General features: G+C 37.7%; 1 protein-coding gene and 1 long non-coding RNA gene across 2 annotated transcripts in view; one reads left to right on the top strand and one right to left on the bottom strand.

Moving 5' to 3' along the window:
• The window catches only part of LOC122425447, a 71949-nt gene that overhangs the window by 34921 nt on the left and 14991 nt on the right, over nt 1–22037 (bottom strand). Inside the window, exon 2 of the long non-coding RNA XR_006264853.1 lies at nt 8816–8875. This is a non-coding gene — a long non-coding RNA (uncharacterized LOC122425447). The remainder of the gene's footprint in view (nt 1–8815; nt 8876–22037) is intronic.
• The window catches only part of DSG4 (desmoglein 4), a 39720-nt gene that overhangs the window by 13217 nt on the left and 4466 nt on the right, over nt 1–22037 (top strand). The window contains exons 3-14 of the mRNA XM_043443822.1: nt 1373–1504; nt 3587–3742; nt 4074–4218; nt 4826–4992; nt 5261–5395; nt 6555–6740; nt 12163–12434; nt 13730–13869; nt 16560–16787; nt 18954–19250; nt 20578–20720; nt 21049–21112. Of these exons, the coding sequence (XP_043299757.1) occupies nt 1373–1504; nt 3587–3742; nt 4074–4218; nt 4826–4992; nt 5261–5395; nt 6555–6740; nt 12163–12434; nt 13730–13869; nt 16560–16787; nt 18954–19250; nt 20578–20720; nt 21049–21112 (2065 nt within the window). The remainder of the gene's footprint in view (nt 1–1372; nt 1505–3586; nt 3743–4073; nt 4219–4825; nt 4993–5260; nt 5396–6554; nt 6741–12162; nt 12435–13729; nt 13870–16559; nt 16788–18953; nt 19251–20577; nt 20721–21048; nt 21113–22037) is intronic.

Genomic DNA, 22037 nt, shown 5'->3' with positions numbered 1-22037 from the left:
CAACGTTACATATAAGAGTGGGAAGAGGATTTTTTGACAGTTACATCAGCAAGAAGATAACAGACAGTAAATCAATGAGTAAAAGATACAAAAGTAAAAAATATGTAATCACAACTAAACAAAACAACAGAGAATCTAGTGCAGATTCTTAGAGCAGGAGTCAGGATATAAAGCTACTGTCCTCTATCTCCAGCAGGACTTTATTTCAGTAGTTAAATTTCCATTTTGAGGATCTCAAACCTTTGGAAAAAAAATTAGTTTTCTAATCTCTGTTGCAAACAGGGGAACATTTGTATCAAATGGAAGTTGCATCAAAATGGGGAGAAAATGAAAAATTCTTTGATTCTTGAAAGAATTTAAGAATTCTTTGATTCTTGAAATTCACTGATTTCTTTCCCCAAAGTGGTAATTAAATAAAGTCTTGATTAAAGCAAACACACTTATCCACATCTTGATAAATATATTAGGAGTTACTGCTAAAAATCTCTACACATAAGTACACATGTATACAAACACTTAGGTAGTAATATTTCTAAATTCTTTTCTTCTTTATTTATTTTTAAGTGAAGGATAATTGTTTTATGATATTGTGTTGGTTTCTGCCATACATCAACATGAATCAGCCACAGGTACTATACATATGTCCCCTCCCTTTTTGAGCCTGCCTCTCACCTCCCATGTAAATTCTTTAACTATAAAATTCTTAAATATCCTCCAACAATAGCAACATAAGACTACAGATAAAAACATATAGCAAGCAAAGATATAAACAGACAATGCTGAGAAGCCATCTAGACGTCCATGGGATTACTGCAGGTACCATCAACTCAGCTAAAATATCCCTCTAATCCTGCGCTAATCTATTTGGATGCCTAGCCAGGGCAGTGTCCTTATCAAGAGAGGAGAAAAATCCCTTCCCTCTCTTAGCTGAGCACACTCACCAACACAAAGCTCTTTTCACAGGGGATATACTCACAAGGAACACTACAGTTTTTACACTCTGGAGACCAGGAATCCTGGTCACAGCAGAGTGAAGGGTGAGATGGGCAGGACTCCTCACTTGGCAAGGACAGATTGAGGAAAGAAAAACCACACCTGTTACCCATTAGAACATACTATAAGCTCCATACAAAGCTAAGAAAATTTGTTTCACTAGAATCCTATAGTTAGAAAGAGATCATTCCAAGAGAAGTTGCTAAGTCAAGGTGACCAGGCTGTGTCCATCCAGAGTTATGAAATAGTAAACACTTTCTTTGTTCCTCAAATTCAATACCATTGCTTCCTCTGGGTGCACCTTACAGTGTTGAATAAATGTCCTTACTGAGTAAAACTGCTCTAACACTGTGCAAAATGGGAATGCTTTTTGCTTAAGGTGAAGGAATTGGACGTGGAAAATGGCACCGCAAAATGGCAAACAGTCAGAAGACAGAAGCGGGAATGGATCAAGTTTGCTGCGGCCTGTCGAGAAGGAGAAGATAACTCCAAGAGGAATCCGATTGCCAGAGTAAGTGATGAAACAAACAGGAGGAGGCTGTGCTGATAACAAAGGCTTCTGGAGGCAGGAAAGGCCCCAGACGTGTTGAGGACTTGCAGCCTCCAGGACACCATAGTGACTTAGGAAGATGGGTGATGTGGAGTAATTTGTTCACATTGTTGAGACACTGTTTTGAATATCACAGTCTGGGAGCTGATAATACAAAGCAGAGGGTCTTTGAGTGATCCGGGGAAATCTGGATCTCCTGCATAACTGAGCTTTATCTGTTGGTTTGCATTCTGTGTACTGTCACATGTCTACGTTATAGGAGGGGTATGCATGATGTATGCAATAGTCTTATAATACAAAATCAAAGGTTTACAGTATTGATTAATTCCCCCCAAGTCAGGATAGTGTCAAAAGTTTCCACTAGATTTCCTGTGTGAAGTCACTTCCATCGTGTCTGACTCTGCGACCCTATGTGCTGTAGCCTGCCAGGCTCCTCTGTCCATGGGATTTCCCAGGCAAGAATACTAGAGTGGGTTGCCATTTGCTTCTCCAGAGGATCTTCCTGACCCAGGAATTGAACCCACATCTCGAGTTTCCTGAACTGGGAGGCGGGTTCTTTACTACTAGCACCACCTGGGAAGGTTTACAGTATTGATTAATCCCTTCCAAGACAGGACAGGGTCAAAAACTTCCACTAGATTCCTACATCCAGAAATTAATTAAGAGAGTCTTAAAAAGTACTCTAAATACTGGCAATCAGTAAGGAAGGAGAGTGAAGAAAAGAATATATAATAAATTGATTCGTGAAGGAGGGGACCCGCATTAACAGCCTCATTAGCGCTTTCTGGATATCTTGGCCCTGCCCTCATGGTGAAATCAACAGTACAGTGATCTACCAGAATTCTCTCCTTAAATATTACATATATGCATTGCTTAAATGTATATAGAAAGTTTTACATATATAGTAAGCATCCCACTGATATCAAAGATGTAACCTCACCTCAAGAAAAGAGATTATTTTCTCTCAGAAGTTTTCAAATTCTTGGAAATTTTTGGAAAGCTTTAAATTGTTACCATTTCAACTCACAGTTACAGCTTTCTGTTATCCCATTTGTGTGATATCTTGTGTCAGTCGCTCAGTCGTGTCCGACTCTTTGTGACGCCATGGACTATAGCTACCAGGCTCCTCTGTCCATGACATTTCCCAGGCAAGAATACTGGAGTGGATTGCCATTTCCTTTTCTTCTCTTTTTATTCACACTTGGGGGATTTCCTGGATTCTCACTTATATAAATAAGATCTTTAGATTAAGGCAAGCTAATCCAAGTTGTATTTTCAGCTGTCATTGTTTAAGTGTGGATATTTGGGCAAGAAATCTTAGTATTTTACTGGGTGTTCTCATCTTCAATATACAAGTGAGATTTCAAAATTGAAATATCTTTGTTTAAATTTATGAGTAGCGTATACAAAACTACTCAAAACTTACATGGCAGAATATTTGTCACAAAATCTGTTTGGCAAATGAGTGATACAGTAGGCTTCAACTGATAAAATTATTGCCAATATCTCTAAACACTGTATTTCTCTTCTGGCTTTCCTAATTTATTGGTAATTTTGATTAAATCTCTAACTAAAGTCTAGACTGTTGTATTAATGTGAAACACCTTTTTAAAAAACAGTAGAGATGGTGCTTTCTTCTCTCAAATTCTTTCTCCAGGAGCAAAGAGAACCAGAAAATTAAAGAATGTTTTCATAATAACAAGTGTAGCATCAAGCACATTAAGTGCCATATGCCAGGAATTGGGGTGAAGTGAGGAGGGGTGAGGTGACTATGTGCTACCTCATACAATCACCAGAGTAAACCTAGGGTATAGGTGGTATTAGCAAACCCAGGATATACGCAGTATTATTAATATCTCATTATCGGTTGGTGCTTGGCAAAGCTAAGTGAATTTTCCAAAGTTACACAGGCATAAGTCATGGCTCCAGCTTTTGGTTCAAAGCCCACCTAACTACAAAGTCCATTCCCTTCTCGGTCCACTGCACTCGGCAGATTAAGACCTGCTTTAAATTAAATCACACTTCTGGCCATTTTCTTCATAGATTCGATCAGACTGTGAAGTGAATCAGAAGATTACATACCGCATCTCTGGGGCAGGAATTGATCGACCGCCCTATGGAGTGTTCACCATTAACCCTCGGACGGGGGAAATTAACATCACTTCAGTGGTGGACCGAGAAATAACACCACTTTTCTTGGTAAGTCACAGCAGTGCTCTGAGTTATGCATTTTTTTTTTTCTTTAAAAAATAGCATCTCAGGACCAATGCTTACTTTTGATAAAATACAGTAAGTCAAAATCAAATAAATGACTTAAAAATATAAATTTACAGTTCAGAATTCTCTCATGTGTTACATTATGTATGTGATCAAATATCTTGATAAAATTTAAATCACTAGATTGTAATACAGTCTGAATTTACCAGGAAAATTGTTGCTTTGCACACTACCTGATATATTTTCAGGCTTTTGCTTAACTTCCTTTGGTGAAAACAGTGTTTTGGTTTTTTTTTTTTTCAACTTTCCACAGATTTATTGCCGGGCCCTGAATTCACGGGGTGAAGACTTAGAAAGGCCTCTTGAGCTTCGAGTCAAAGTTATGGACATAAATGATAACCCCCCAGTCTTTACACAAAATGTGTACACAGCCAGCATTGAAGAAAACAGCGATGCAAGTAAGTGGAGTGACATGCCTTCACTGCGTTACACCATCTATTTGTCTTGGTCAAAAGCTTTAGTAGATTGAAATACAGGCAATTTCAATATCAGAAAAAGCCAAATTTGTATTTGAAAATGGAAAGTAATTTTTTTTTAATTGTATTAAACAATTTTTAAAGTTTTTTAAAAATACATTTGCAGAAACGTGAGACAATGCCAACCATGTCACTAAATTCCATTGTGATATAGTTCATTTTTTATTTTTAAAAAATGTGACTTATGTAAACATAATGAGTTTATTGTTGTCACTTTAAATAAATTAATAAGTACATTTTAAAACAAAGATTATTGATTTTTTAAAGATTCCTATATTTTGCTAATTTGCCACCTAGTCGTTTAAGGAGTATAAGTACTTTATAAATGGCAAAGGATTTTATAGAAGGAAACCACCATCATCTTTGTAATCAGCAGTGAAGCGGAAAGTCATGGTACTATATTCTCATGGAAAACTAGAACAAGCGAATTCAGGAGAAGGCAAACTACTCTTTCTTCCTATGCCTGATGATTTGCAGAACTGATTCTAACAGACTCCCAAACCTTCTTCGCCTCCGTCTTCATTTCTAGACACCCTGGTGGTAAAGCTAAGTGCCACAGATGCAGATGAAGACAATCATCTGAATTCTAAAATTGCCTATAAGATCGTGTCTCAGGAGCCAGCGGGCTCACCAATGTTCATCATGAACAGGTACACTGGAGAAGTGCGCACGACGTCCAATTTCCTCGACAGAGAGGTAAAGCCTGCTGTGAATGAATTTTTAAAAATAAGGAATTCAGTTTTGAAGAGACAAAGATGAAATGATTCATGTGTGCCCATGCCTTTTTCGTGTAAAGGAGAAGAGTAAAAATAGTCCAGCCATTACTTTTCAATGAAAATGATGAAAAGAAAAAAATATTGTATTGAAAGATGACAGAAAATTATAAAAGAAAATGGAATAATCAGAATGTGTTGGATTGTATTCCAAACTAGGTCAGAGTCTTAAAATTCTCTTTCATCTTAAGCAACACAGCATGTATAACCTCCTCGTGAGGGGCTCAGATCGGGATGGAGCTACAGATGGACTGTCTTCAGAGTGTGACTGCAGAATCAAGGTTTTAGACGTCAACGATAATTTCCCCACTTTGGAGAAAACTTCTGTGAGTCGTTACTCTTCTATCCCTTTTTTCCCCATAAGGGTTGATAACAGATTTACTTTCCTGCTAGTTTGTGAACCTGGTTCTATGACACATATGCTGCTGTGCTGTGTGAAGTTGTGTCCAACTCTTTGCAACCCCGTGGACTGTAGCCCACCAGGCTCCTCTGTCCACGGGGTTATGACACGTGTAGACGTACTCAACTTTCTCGCTGTATAAACTTTGGAACTTCTTACATATAATCATATACAAGACCCGCTGGAGAAGGAATAGACTACCCACTCCGTATCTTGGGGGCTTCCCTGGTGACTCAGCTGGTAAAGAATCCACCTGCAATGCGAGAGACCTGGGTTTGATCCTTGGGTTGGGAAGATCCCCTGGAGAAGGTAATGGCTACTCCAGTATTCTGGCCTGGAGAATTCCATGGACTATACAGTCCATGGGTCACAAAGAGTCGGACACGACTGAGTGACTTTCACGTTCACTGAATAGTACGTATGCCTTTGAGTCACTATTCTGTGTAAATCTCTTCTTTGGCAGCAATGAACTATCTCCCCCATACTCTACTCACAGAAATGCAGAAATTTATGAACATAACTCTGGGAATCATGTAACAACGTTGATGTATTTTTCTATGCCTGATGATTTGCTGAATCAATTCCAGAAAAGTCCCAAACATTCCAACTTCCATATTCATAAAGAGGCACACAATTGAAAACAGTAGGGCCAAACCTGGCTCACTGCCTGTTTTGGTTAAAATTAAAATGTTTTATTGGGCCACGACTGTCCTGTGTTGTCTGTGGCTGCTTTGATCTTAACAACAGCAGAGATGAGTAACCGACACAAACTCTCTGGTCCACAAAGTCTAATATAATTACCATCCCACCCTTTACTTAAAAGGAATAACTAACTTAAGCAAAATTTAAAATAAGCAAGAAAAATAAAATGAAGTGCCTGTTTGACCTTGATTCCACGTGCAGCACAAGAAAATCAGTTTTATTATCTTGTAATCATTTTATTCTTTTATTTCTGATAGAACAGATGGCTGATGCAAAAATCATTGGCATAGTCTGTTGTTAGCACTTCAAATAATAATTATGATAAGTCAATCTCTTTCCTTTTGAAAATGCATTGATTATAAAACTGATCTATGCCATTTCAGTACTCAGCGAGTATCGAAGAGAATTGTTTAAGTTCGGAACTGATCCGATTTCAAGCAATTGATCTTGACGAAGAAGGCACTGACAACTGGTTGGCAAAATATTTAATTCTTTCTGGAAATGATGGGAATTGGTTTGATATTCAAACAGACCCACAAACCAACGAAGGCATTTTGAAAGTCGTCAAGGTACAGTATGGGATCTGCAATATTTGCTTTCCAAGAAGGGCTAAAATACTGAGAGAGAGAATGTCTCTGTAACAAATATACCATAACCTTGCATACTACTTGTGTGGACAAGTATCCTGAGTTAGTGGACTATATCAGTTCAGCAATGCAGTGTTTATTACTAAGAGAAATAAGAAGTCTGTTTTGTTCTCACAGTGCCCAACATCTAGTTAAGAAAATAAGGCAGGTACTTCCAAACTAGGTAATAATATGAGTTAAAAACCAAACACATAGTAGATGCTATGGTATTAGGCATAAACTGGAGTGGGTCGCCATGCCCTCCTACAGAGGATCTCCCCGACCCAGGGATCAAATCCGTGTCTCTTACATCTCCTGCGTTGGTAGGCAGGTTCTTTACCACTAGCACCATCTGGGAAGCCCCAGTGAATAGCCAGATGGGTGAATATGAAATAGGTACTAACAGATAAGATCTTTCTGAGCAAGAGGTGGTTGAAAGAGTTTCAGTCATGGAATCAGGTTTAAGACTTTATAACTGAGATTGTTAACGTGGGTAACAAAATGCACAAACACACAGGTGAGAAGGCAAAAGGCGTGTTCAGGCATGATGAGCAGTTCTGTGGGGCTGTTTGCAGAGTATTCATGGAGAAAAGTGATGAGATGCAAGAACACATATTAAGAACTTTGAGTACTGGACTGTAGGGTTTGACTTTTTTTCTTATAGATTAATTTTTCTTGAACTACTTTATGCTTTATGGACAACAATAAAATCTAAAAATACAAATAAAACTACAGACCAATAAGATTCAAATTAGCATTAATGAAATAAGTGAAATCAATTTTTCACAAACAAAATTACCACTAACAACATAAACAGAACTTATAGCTATGAAAACATATACTAGTAGACCTATGTATGTATTTATTTTAGCATGCAGTGTGAACTGTGATTATTCAGTTGTTACTACTTTTCTCTATTCCAGTTACTGTGATACTTTTTTGCAGACAGTAGATTAGGAAGCCATTTAGCCCTTATCTGAGGCAAACATATTGTTTATATATTGAATTTTTTTCTGTCCTTTTTGCAACTGTTTGGAGAAATTAAAGTATTACTACTTTACCACAAAATACAACCACTAGCACAGAAATCATGCAGTGTATCAAATTACAGGCAGTCATCAAAAACATGGAAAACATCTGTATGTGCTTTTTAAATTGCCATTCAAATCAATATACGACATTTCAAAATTCCTTAAGAGAAAACAAAGACTCCAAGAATACGCAATGAACTTCCTGTTTGAGAAACATGGCTCTGGGCCAGAGATCAGCAAACAGCAGCCAAATCTGACCAGCCACTTTTTTGCCAATAAAGTTTTACTGAAACACAACCACACACATTCATTCATATATTTCCTATGGCTGTTTCCACACTCCATTGGCTGAACTGAATGCTCAACACGGAAACTGTATCTGACCTCCAAAGCCTAAAATATTTATATCTTCCCTTAACCAAAAAAATTCACCAACCCTATTTATACACCAAGAAAAGCTTTGGGGTATATTTTTAAATAGCCATAACATTATAAGCTTAACTCCAGAAAGATGAAAGAAAATAATTATTATATTGATGAAGTCTTGAAGTTAGGAACCTGATCTAAAGTGAATGAAGTCAAAATACAAATTAAGGAACAAACAGGAGCCACCGCCAAATGTGACATGAATAGAAAGAGAGAGGAGGTTGCCTGTCACCTCATCAAATTCTGAATATTTAGTCACATTTCTTACCAGGGATCAGAATTTGTTCTACCTTGCATCTTAGTTAAAAATCAAGATCTAGACATGTCATGAAATTCTTACCTATCTTCTTACCACCTTTATCACTGTCTTTGTATATTACTTGCAATATATAACTTTTTTTGCTTTTAATCTGCCTCCTAAACTACTAAAATAAGAGCAAAAAAAAAAAAATCTTTGAGCACAACTTGACCTAAATATCTTTCCATCCCTTGAACCTAGTCCCGTGTTCAGAAGATAGTAGCAGCTCACCAAACTTTGAGAGTAATGATGATGCCACTTACTGAAACTGCTGCTCTCACCGAAACAGGAGGCACTGAGCTTGAATGCAGAGTTCATCATTTCTACAAAATTAGAAAAATGAAAAAGAAAACACGTTCATCACTCAGGCAGTGCACTATCTATGACATGCATAATGTTTTCTGTGACAGCTAAAACTTTTTTAAAGATCTACTTACATTATTGCAAAAAAGAAAAAAAAAAAACTACTGGAAATTCAATTTCATGAAAGATTGGTCAAGGTAGTATTAGATATGGTGTAAACAAAGTATGTATATTTTTTCAGAATGATAACTTCCCAAGTTTCTTACAAAGAGCAGAAAACAATATGCTTTAAAACATCAAAATAATGTAGGAGGGCTAATGAAATTTAAAATATTGATATGTGTGCCCTGATGCTGGAGAAAGATTGAAGACAGAAGGAGAAGGGGATGACAGAGGATGAGATGGTTGAATGGCATCACCAATTCAATGGGCATGAGTTTGAGTAAGCTCTGGGAGTTGGTGACGGACAGGGAAGCCTGGCGGGCTGCAGTCCATGGGGTCGCAAAGAGTCGGACACAACTGAGCGACTGAACTGAACTGAATATGTGTGCTAGCACACAGCCAAAAGAGCTATGTATGTAGAGGATGTATGTGCAATTTTCCAAGATTTGGCATTTGGAATGAGGTCACTAATGTCCTCTGGGACTCTCTCCATATTCACTCAAGCTATCACTTAACCTCGTAGAAACTGACGTCTAAGTCACAAGCTTTTGACTAAGATTTCTAGAACCCTTTCCTTAGTCTGAGGACATTACAAATAATCCAGTTCAACCCAAATTTGAGAAATGAAGGGTGCCAGGAATATGAATCAGACATGGTCCCAGTTCTCCAGGAACTATCCCACTTTATAACCATCACACTTATAAATCACTCTTAAGGATTTTCTGAGCAGAAAATCCTAACAGATTCATCCTCATGGTTTTCCCTTTGTTCTGGAAACCGTGTTCCTTTCAGGACTGTGGTATCCTTAGTTTAGCAAACCTTTTTCTCTTTTTCCCCACCAGCTCTCACTATTGCCCATAATTAATTAACCCCATTTCTTGGGTATGGAAGCCTGGAAGTCCTACCCTCCTTAGGATTGGCCCCTGTGGTATACCTGAACAAGAGAAAGACCTCTAAGAAAGTGAAAAATCTCTTTGTCAATAATAATTTTTTTTGGTATTTATGAACACATATGTATAGATAACAAAGAATATAAATAGATGGGGGAGTATGCACACATTCACTTGAACATCAAGAAGAAAAGCAAAATACTATCCAATTGGAATTCTAACAAAGAAATATTGGTTGTGTATTTTTATAATAACCCTAATCAAGATTTATTACACACGTGCTGACCCTGTTCCCGCATGGCACATGGCAAAGACTCCACCTGCCAATACGAAAGAGGCAAGAGACGTGGGTTTGATCCCTGGGTCGGGAAGATTCACTGGAAGAAGAAATGGCAACCCACTCCAGTATTCTTGCCTGGAAAATTTCATGGACAGAGGAGCCTGGTGAGCTACAGCCCATGGGGTCACAAAGAGTCAGACACGACTGAGCACGCGAGCAAGCAGTCTCTGGACACCAGTTATTGGGTTATATTATGTGTATAAAGGCTCTATGCATATTATCTCAATCATCACAACTAAGGGAAGAAAATATTATGATTCCTTTTTTTATAGAAAGTGAAACAAAACCAAAGAGGAAAACTAATTTGTCTAAGTTCACCTAGGCAGCAAATGACAAAGACAAGTTCCAACCAGATCTCTCTGATTCCAAACTCATACTTAACTGCCACCTCTTTGCCCGACAGTGTAATCCGGGACCAGTAAACCAAGTTTTAGGAAAGAACAAGCATCTGAAGATTTTTCCCTCTATTGATCTCTGTAAGATCTTTCCCGACTGTGTGTGCCCTGCTGGTCTCTTCCAAACACATCTGTACCAGAAAATGTCAATTCCTGGGAATTTCAGCAATTGAAATCCCAAATCTCAAGGGTTTTAGCTGAATTTTAAGTGAGGCATGTTGAGCCAGCCCCAAACAAGAACCCTAGTAAATTCCTGTGAATATTTTTATCTTACTACCTCCTGTGAAGAATTTAACCAAAATCTAGAAGAACATTCATGAGGTTATGGAATTTCCCCGAGAAGCAGAGATTCTTCTAAGGTTCTTGCTGATGGTACTTATGTCTTATCTTCTGTTATTGGTAAATGTGTTGCAATTATGTTTATCTTAGCTCCCAGAGCACTTCTAACAGCACCCAGTACTCCCTTTTCTACAACTGTTTTTTTTACAAATGGAGAAAATGGATCTCTTCCAGTTGAAAATTCATTTTTTAGCCCACAATTCATTTCAGCTCTGTGCTGAATCATTGTTGGTGACTTCTCATGTCACCACATCAGTCATTCTGGATTAAAAGATTCTATTCATCTTTTATCCAAAGAACCCATCTCAAAGGTGACTTTTCTCATTTGAATGTGCCCTATGAAGGAGTCTTCTTGTTCACCAGACTCAGCCCAATTAAATTATAGTTGAGGGCTCTAATAGTCTATAATAGCTATAGACTATAATAGTCACAAATTCTCCTTTAGAAGTTGTTTGCATCATTTTTCAAAATTACAGGTTCAATTACATCATATATACTGGCTTCTAGGTTCTCTGATTATACTTCCAAGATATTCTCAGATAGGCATTCTACAAGAGACATGGCTAGTATTTATTCATTTAATAACTGTAAATATTTTTTTTCATTCTAAGTTTTACATATTATTTTTCATAAGCACCTCATTTGGAAAGAAGGATCATCTTTCATTTTAGGGTTTTATGTAGGAAGTTCGAAACTAGAGTCCAACTTAAAGTCACAGGCCTAAATGATTCATGTACCATGCACCGGATTATGCCAAAAGATAAAGGAAATAACATGTCTGATATACGTAAATGAAAGTGAAAGTGTTAGCCGATCAATCGTGTCTAACTCTTTGTGACCCTATGGACTGTAGCCCACCAGGTCCTCTGTTCATGGAATTCTCCAGGCAAGAATACTGGAGTGAGTTGCCATGCCCTTCTCCAGGGGAGCTTCCTGACCCAGGGATCAAACCAGGGTCTCCTGCACTGCAGGCAGATTCTTTACCATCTGAGACACCGGGGAAGCCCATGATATGCATAATGCGGTAACAAACAAAATTTGATCGGTTCAAGAGCAGAACTGCATAGCTCCTGGCCTAGTTATTCTAGTGTACTGCTTTTTTAATCTTGACTTCTATCAAGAAAGTCTTTTTGCTGTTTCAGAGCTTGTTTTGTTTTTTTTTTAACTTTCTATCATTTCAGACGCTGGATTATGAACAAGTGCCTAATATTCATCTTAGCATTGGAGTTAAAAACCAAGCTGAGTTTCACCACTCGGTTGCCTCTCAATTCCGAATGCACTCAACCCCTGTGAGAATTCAGGTTGTTAATGTGAGAGAAGGACCCGCATTTCATCCAAATTCTATGACATTCAGTGTGCGAGAAGGACTGAAAGGAAATTCCTTATTGAATTTTGTGCTTGGCACATACACAGCTATAGATTTGGATACAGGAAATCCTGCAACAAATGTCAGGTACTGCAGATATTTTGCTCGTGTTAAAGAGAGAAAGCTCAGCTCTTCCTATATTAATTCACTAGAAGGTACTAGTGTATGAGGGTTGAAGTACTTTTGAAGTTTTGCTTTACTTTTTCTCTTCGTTTTAGAAGACAACTGCAGTATTAACTTTATTTCAGAATTTTAATAGTGCTTTAGAGGCAATAAGGACTCCAATGGGTTAAAGGAGTAATTGCGTCCAGCGGGCAATTGTAAGATCAAAGAGCCACCTACAGATACTCTGTGAATCTCTCTGACCTTTTGCGCCTGGCTATACTACCCTGGCCCCAAGATGACTAAGCTATATTATAAACAATAAGACATCATAAAAGATGAGTCACTTTTTTTTCTTAAAAGCTGTGTTATCTAATGACTTTGGGTCTAATTTCAATCTCCTACTTGACCTAAAATGAAAAAGAAAAAAAAAGAAGAGGCTGAAACATAGATGTTTCAGAAATTTGATGAATCTTAAGAGAATCAGAACCGAAAAAATAGAAAGGTAGGTATTAAGGTCACTAGATACACAGATTATATATGAGTTAGATTTATGTAAGATATCCTGGAAAATAACTATAGTGAAATATACAAGTATTCTCTATATCTTTTCCTTCCAATATTTTTGGAATGAACAAAGTCTATTGACCTATAAATTACTTTTGACATAAAAATTTTTGATTAATTAGCTAATAAATTGGTAGGCAACAAAAATTATGAAGTCTATCAGAGGAAAGAATGTGCCAGATAAGTGTCTTGGACGTTTGAATTTATGCCTGGTACAGAGAACAGATGTTCTATCAATAAGGTCAAAAGCTTTGAATCCATTATATGTAAAAAAAAAAAAAAAAATCCACATACATAGGCAGACTAGATGATACCACAACCCCTAACAGGCCAACAATGAGGGGCTCTGAAACCAATTTGCATTAAAATCTAAGAAAAAAATATATCACATGTGAAAATGAATAAAGCACATTCTCACATTCTTTCAATAGACACTGCTATGATTTTATAAACAACCCTGAAATAATTTCATACATTCTATTAACAATTATATTAAGAGCCAGAAGAGTAACAATTATGAGATTATAAAATTCTGTTGTGAATCTGTACATAAATATGTTCAATACTGGAATTTTATTCTCTATATATTTTATAAACTGACTCAGTTGTCACTATAAAGCATGCAAATACCATTTATAAGATTAACACATTGTACAGCTTAAAATGATTAACTTTTATATAAGCAAATAATGAATGTATTTATCTAAAAACAGGTATATCATAGGACATGATGCAGGCAACTGGTTAAAAATAGATTCAAGGACTGGAGAGATACAATTTTCTAGGGAATTTGATAAGAAGTCAAAATATATTATCAATGGGATATACACAGCAGAGATCCTGGCTATAGATGGTAAGAAAATTTATTGTCAATTCTTAATAAAAGTATTACTATTACATTCAGTAAAAGTAATATTCTTTTTTTTTTTCATTTATTTTTATTAGTTGGAGGCTAATTACTTTACAATATTGTAGCGGTTTTGCCATACATTGACACGAATCAGCCATGGATTTACATGTGTTCCCCATCCCGATGCCCCCTCCCGCCTCCCTCCCCATCCCATCCCTCTGTGTCTTCCCAGTGCACCAGCCCTGAGCGCTTGTCTCATGCATCCAACCTGGGACAAGTAATATTCTAATGTTGATACGAGATTGACTCAAATCCAACATACAGTTTATTGGTGTCTTTAAGACTTATAGAGAGTTCTAAATACCTTAGATCAAGGACTGAGTTCAGTATCCTTATAATCATAATTTACATTTAAGTCATAATTTATTTCACCTATTTACAAAAAAAATTGTATGTGATTTACAGTGTGAAGCATAAAAGTTAAAATATATAAATAAAATTCAGTTTCTGCTTTCGACCTCATCTCTTGAGACAATTGATCAGCTTGTAGAGTTTGTCAGAAATGTTTACTTAAGTAAGTGCTACAAAGTGCGCTCAAAATTCACCAGCAGGTAAGGCAGTGTCCCAAAGTGTATAGTTATTTCAGAACCACTAAAATTGAGCTACAGTAAGAGGCCTGTGTGAGTATTGTTGTCCAAAGAAACTTGGTCTTTCTTGAAGACCAAGAAAGCACAAGGTTTTTCCAAATATAAGATTCAAATTACATTCGTAAGGGCAGATGCACTGAAGTAACTTGTAATTGAGCAGTTCCTCACGTGGGAAAATCTATTAAGCATTCCCCTTGGTGAGTAGCAACAGGAATTTGTTTGTTTAGGAACAGTTAATGATTCTCCAGAACAAAGGCTACTACTGCTATTTCCTAGCAGTAGCTAGGAAACCAGCCACTATGAAACAAAACAACAGAGAAAGGCCAGTAACCAGGAAAGAAGGGAGACGATAGATGTCTCAAGAACATACCTAATAGAAGATAGATATTGCAGGATTGCATTGTTTATACCTGAAATTTACAGTAGCCAAACAAACAGAAAGATAAACAGTCAGTACAGGATTGAAAGAGAAACCACGGTAATACCCAAACAATTACAGTCCATACATTCTGGTCTTCATCCTATGAGTGTCACTTTCAGCATCTGCGTGAGTTATATAAATATTATAGCCCTATTTGTTATCAGTATTCTGAAAATGAATTCTAGCCAGGTTGATCACAGCCAATGGGTCATACGAGAAAATCCAATTCTAGTTCAAAAACTAGAATAAAAAATTAGTCAAGTAAATAAAAAGAAAACGACATGAAAATGTACCCACAGAAACCTAAAAACAAGGGCCATTGTTGATTCTCCTAAGCCAAGTATCCGCACTGGCACAAGCCTTCCAGATAGCTGGAATAAGTTTGCTCAAGGATGCTTGGCCAGTAGGTAAAGAAGCAGAGCTCTGCCTACAGCAGACGCGACAAGGAGCAGATGCTGTCGACAGTAGCTTCAGCTGTGGTTTGCCACAGAAAGTGAAAGTCGCTCAGCCGTGTCTGACTCTTTATGACCCCATGGACTATACAGTCCGTGGAATTCTCCTGGTCAGAACACTGGAGTGGGTAGCCTTTCCCTTCTCCAGGGGATCTTCCTAACCCAGAGGATGAGAGAACAATACAGCACATAATCTAATCTGCAGGATAATCTAGTGTCTCTCTAATGAACCTAAATCTAGAATAGAAAGTCAACTCCCAAATCGGGTATAAGAATACACTGTACAAAACCATATACAGCATGAATAGGCTCCTGGTTTGTTATCATTCGAGTAACTAAATGACTCTACCATTTAGGCATACAGAAGACATCTTTAAAAGACATTTATTAACTTCACAAAGAGTGACCTAGCCAAATACCTAGAGATGATAATGTTCTGACTCACAAATGAAAATACTAAGACTCTCTGCAAGTAAAAAACAAAACAGTTCTTTATTCAACATAAAGTATAAAAGTAGACTAAAAGCCCAGACTCCCATTTCTTGGTCCTCTGTCCCTTCGAATAACATACTAACTCCAAATTTGTTTCAAAGGGGTTAGGAAAAAAGCAAATATATTTATATTTGTTTTCAGAAGTACCATTTCAGAGAGAAACAGTGTCTATCTAATGGATAGATCTAAACAGTGAAACAGGAAAAAAGAAATAAACAATTATTTAACTTCAATTGCAGTTATTTCCACAAACACCAGACTCAATAAGTACCCAGAATGAAAGGCTCTAAACTGGACTACAGGGGTCTCCTTTGGGGAGATACGGTAGACTAGAAAGCAGTAAACCTTCTCTGAGAAAGGACGCTGAATTTTGCATTCTGAGATACGTAGCTGAATGAAACAGGGATGAAAAACATTTTAGGAAGAGTGACTAGAAGGCACAAGTGTTTGGTTTAGGAAAGAATGAGTTCAAAGAACTAAAAAGAAGCCAGTGTGTCTGGAAGGTACTGAGCAAAGGCAAGAGTGGCTTCAGGAGATTTAAGCAGGCAGGATCCTATCACGCACCATCTCAGGAGTCAAGTCATACTATTCCTCTATGCTGTGGCATCATCATGGGATATGAGAAAGAATTTTCTCCCCATCACCATTCACCCCAACACCCTATATGTCTTGCTGTTTCAGATGGCTCTGTAAAAACGGCCACCGGAACCATATGTATCGAAGTTCCTGATGTCAACGATTACTGCCCAGTCATTGTTGCTGAGAGAGAAAACATCTGCATTGCCTCTCCCTCCATCCTCATCTCTGCTGCAGACGTTAACAGTCACTCTTATGGGTCTCCCTTTACCTTCTGTGTTGTTAATGAACCCCCAGGGACAGCGAACATTTGGGATATCAGATCAGTAAATGGTAAGTAGAATGCAAATTTGCTTATACTCTAAGGCCAAAAGCAAAAGCAATTACCAAGTAATTAGTCAAGTCACATAATAATACTTTCTAACTCTATTTCCACCAAAAGTGTAAAGAGTCCATAATAGTATGCGTGTTTATGATAACTGTTGCTGCTTTAAAATAAAGGCCTCACATTGATAAAAATAGAGATATAATTTCAGGCATCTTAACAATTTACATACCTTGGGTTCTTTTTCCTGAGATGTTAGATGTATAATAGAAAATGAAATGTTTTGAGACAATTTCATTCTGGACATGTGCATACTAACTCACTTCAGTCGCGTCCAACTCTTTGCAACCCTGTGGACTATACAGACTGTAGCCCGCCAGGCTCCTCTTTCCATGGGATTCTCCAGGCAAGAATACTAGAGAGGGTTGCCATTTCCTCCTCCAGGGGATCTTCCCAACCCAGGGATCAAACCCGCGTCTCTTACATCTCCTGCATTGGCCGGCGGGTTCTTTACCACCTGGTAAAGTGCCACTTGGGAAGCCCCCATTGTGGCCACAATAGCTCCCTCATCAGACATTCATTTGGAGAAACAGGAGAGACATTGTGGGTAGGGTGGTAAGATGGTGGTCAGAGTTCAAGGTAAGAGGAAAAATCCACCTTTCTGAGGACACCAAGCTTTTCCATTCATCCTAAAATGATGCCAGAAAAAAAAAAAAATGCCACCATTAAGGACTTGGAGGAAATTAGGTAACCTGTTTTCACCATAAAACCTTTTAGCCCTTTTGCACAAAATCACCTTAATATTTTTAAAAGCTAAGCAATTCCATTAAAATCAAGATAACTCTAAATTCATCGTTCCCTACAAAATTCAATATGTTATTCTTAAATAATTGCTAACTACTTTTTCTTCATTCATATCCTAGATTTTATGAGGAAAAACAAGAAAAAATATTCAACATGAGATATTTATATCATAGATTTGTCAGTAAAAAATATAGTCTTATTGGAAAGAATATTCTTATGGGTCTATTTACATGCTGGTCTTGAAGAAAAGAAAAAATCCCATTTAGCAGGTTGGGGCCATGACTTATTTGACTCTTATTTTGAGCTCAGGTTACATTTTGGTAGACACAGCCACTTATTACATAGCTAACTGAAAGCAATAACCCATAATAGTAATAATTAACAATAATAATAATTGAGTGTTAAGGATTCACCAATTACTATTCATGATTTAGGAGTAAATCACTTCTAAGGCCTCCTCAGGTTGATAAATTTCAACATGTTTTAAGCAATGGTTTCTATAAAAATCAATAGATAATCACAGCACAAAGAATTAGTAAAATAATAGTTTTGGGAATAATTTTAAATGTTAAGACAGTGATTTTGAATAAGAGATGCGCAGTCTTCATGAGGGTATTTGGAAGCTGTCATCCCAAATAGAAAACTTCCAATATTTCCTTTCAGCTCAATATTCTTCATTCATTGGATAAATATCCACTGAGTGCATATTATATGCCAAGTATTGTTGCTCTGGAAATAAGCATCACAAGTGTTAATTTTTAAAAACTGACAATGTATTCTATGACGAGCATGAAAAAAGGTCAGATCATAAGTTAATCATGGGTATTAGGAAGAGTTACTCCCCAAGAAATTTTTTAATTTTTCCTGTATATTCGAGGACAGTCACTGGACAATTTTTGTGTTACTTTCAGGTATACAACAAAGTGATTCAGTTAAACATACAAATATAACCATTCTTTTCCAAATTCTTTTTCCATATGGATTTTTACAGAGTATTGAGTAGAGTTCCCTCTACTATACAGTACCACCTTATTTTTTATCTATTTTATATATTTTGGTATCTATCTGTTAATCCCCAATTCCTAATTTATCCCCCCCATCTCCCCTTTGGTAATCAAAGTTTGTTTTCTATGTTTGTGAGTCTATTTCTGTTTTGTGAATAAATTCATCTGTATCATCTTCTTAGATTTCACATATAAGCTATATCATATGATATTTTTCTTTCTCTGTCTGACTTCACTTAGTATTATAATCTCTAGGTCTGTTCATGTTGCTGCAATATGACTTCAATTCTTTTCTATGACTGTGTAATATTCCATTATATATATATGTACCCCCATCTTTAATTTATTTTCTCTCTTGCTTTTCAGCTACCTCTGCAATCCTGAAAGCTGAGCAGACTTTATATTCTGGATACTATGAAATCCCAATCCTAGTAAAGGACAGTTTTAACAGAGCATGCGAATTGCCGCAGATCATAGAGTTAAGGGCCTGTGACTGTGACATCAACCACATGTGCTTGTACCCGGGTACCACAGACATCAGTACCGGGGATGGTAGCTCTGTCACCAGTGTATCTGTCACTGACGACCAAACTGAGGCTTCAAATGTTGGTATGGGATCAACAGGGATTGGCATGATCACTACGGGCATCTTACTGCTGCTTCGTAAGTACTGGATTAAATCCCTCTTTTCAGCAGTTCTTCAAATTAAGAATGTAATCAGGTTCACTGGAATGGTCATTTCTTTTTGGTACCTATGGCAATGTTTGTGGAAATCTGGAAATAAGCAATGGGACTGATATGGGCATGTTACTTGTTCAATAATGGTAAGTAAGAATATTCACTGGAAGGACTAATGCTGAAGCTGAAACTCCAATATTCTGGCCACCTGACGTGAAGAGTCAACTCACTGGAAAAGACCCTGATGGTGGGAAAGACTGAGGGTAGGAGGAGAAGGGGAAGAGAGAGGATAGATGGTTGGATGGCATCACCAACTCAATGGACATGAGTTTGAGCAAACTCTGGGAGATAGTGAAGGACAGGCAAGCCTGGTGTGCTGCAGTCCATGGGGTCCCAAAGAGTAGGACACAACTGAGTGACTGAACAACAACAACAACAAAAAAAAAAGTCCAGGGTTAGTGAGGGTCAAAAAGATGGGAAACATGCAAGCCTCTAAGTATAGTATTTCTGCTGTTGTTCAGTAGCTCAGTCATGTCCGGTAACAGAGCAGAGCATAATGCAATCCCATCATGACAATTTCAGCAGAGTCCTTTAAGAGCAGAAAGGAAGTAATTAAGTCTAAATGGGAAAGTTGGGGAAGTCCTGATGGAGAAAGTGACTTTGAGCTGAAGATCTTAGAAGAAGCATGGTGTGTGGGGAAATCCAGAAAAGCAGTCTAGAACATAGGAAAAGCACACACATAAACACACATGTATAAACGTGCACACATGTACATAGGGGACTAGGAAACATAAAACTGGATTTGAATCCTGGGTCTGCCAATAACCAGTTTGGAGTCTTAGATTAGCAGGAAGAAAGAACCTTTGCCTCATCAGGTAAAACTGTCCAGTTTACCTGATCTTAAGTGATTAGCGGATTTGTATTTATAAACACAGATATGTATACTCAATCCTTAATGTTATTCGATCAGTTGTGTCTGACTCTTTGTAATCCCATGGACTGTAGCCTACCAGGCTCCTGGGTCCATGGGATTTCCCAGGCAAGAATACTGGAGTGAGTTGCCATTTCCTTTTCCTGGGGATCTTTCCAACCCAGAGATCGAACTTGGGTCTCCTGCACTGCAGGCATATTCTTTACCATCTGAGCCACCAAGGAAGCCCCACTCAATCCTTCAGGGGAAATTAATGAATTACATTTGTATTCTTCCCTCTAGCTCTGAATATCATGGCGCATTTTCCCAAAAGTGATGCATTTGATGACTTCCTAAATTGAGCGATGCGTGTTAACCCTTCCTTCCCACTTTCTTGGGCAGTGGCACCGCTCTTGCTGCTCCTGTGCTGCTGCTGCAAACGAAAACAGCCAGAAGGGCTGGGGACGAGTTTTGCTCCTGTGCCTGAGGGGGGAGAAGGAGTGGTGCAATCCTGGAGAATAGAAGGGGCCCATCCCGAGGACAGGGTGAGTGGATTCGTCAGGTTCCACAGAAGCTCAGTGTTTCAGTGGGATTCAGCGTGTCCTGTTAATTATACACTGCACAAAGTTGAAAATACATCATTTTTGAAATGTTTAACATACGCACTTCCCTGGTCCAGTGGCTAAAACTCTGTGCTTCCCATGCAGGGGGCCTGGGTTCAATCCCTGGTCAGGGATCTAGATCCCACATGACACAACTAAAGGTCTCATGTGCTACAACTAAGACCGGTGCAGCCAAAATAAGTAATTAAATATATATTTTTCAATGTTTAACATAAAACACTTATTTAAAATCCTTTTTTTTTCTTTTCAGGATGTGTCCAACATATGTGTACCAATGACAGCCACTAATACCCAGGACCGTATGGACTCCTCTGGTCAGTGGATATCAAAATCTGTTTTCCTTTTTAAAATTTGCAAATTGCTCAACCAGACAAATCTCATGTATAAGTACCTTACCAAAACTCAGCACATCTGTCATTTTCCTTGGAGGACAGTATAAGTGGAGGGAAAGTTACATATTTGAAGTGGTGACTTTATTTTTCTGTCTTAAACTACTGGCAGTGAAGAACAATGTAGCAATTCAAAGGGCAAAGTCTGGAACCGGAATGCTTAAGTTTGATTCCCAGCTCTGCCACTTGTTAGTAATTAAGTCCTTGAGTAAGACACTTCACCTCTCTGGGCCTCAATTTCCTTCTTTGAAACTGAATTTATAATAGTACCTACTTAAAAGTGTTGCTATGAGTAAATGATCATACATATATATACATATGATATATTATATGTATATATATATTATATATTATATGTATAGTATATGTTATATATATTATAGGCATAGTATGCAATTATGTATGTGTAGTGTACATATTATATATGTGTGATACATAATATGTATCATATATGTTACATATATCATATACCAATGTATGTATATGTGCTGTGTGTATATATGTATATCACAAAATATACATTAGAATAGTGCCTTGCACAGTAACTGCTACCATTATTTGTAAAACAAGAAGTTCAGAAAAAAAGAAAAAACGAAGCAGCAAATATGTTCTCCTAAGAATACACTGAAGGGGACAATAGAGGATGAGAGGTTGGATGGCATCATGGACTTGATGGACAGGAGTTTGAGCAAGCTCTGGGAGTTGGTGATGGCCAGGGAAGCCTGGCGTGCTGCAGTCCATGGAGTTGCAAAGAGTTGGACACGACTGAGCGACTGAGCTGAAATAAGGAACTTTTGCCTCACCACTCTTATTCTCTCCTAATTTATCAAGTCCAAGACACACCCTAAAA

The sequence above is a fragment of the Cervus canadensis genome, chromosome 23 (genome assembly GCF_019320065.1).
Source record: "Cervus canadensis isolate Bull #8, Minnesota chromosome 23, ASM1932006v1, whole genome shotgun sequence".
NCBI lineage: Eukaryota > Metazoa > Chordata > Mammalia > Artiodactyla > Cervidae > Cervus > Cervus canadensis.
The sequence above is the reverse complement of the archived record's forward strand: the minus strand, read 5'-3'. Positions and strand labels throughout refer to the sequence as shown.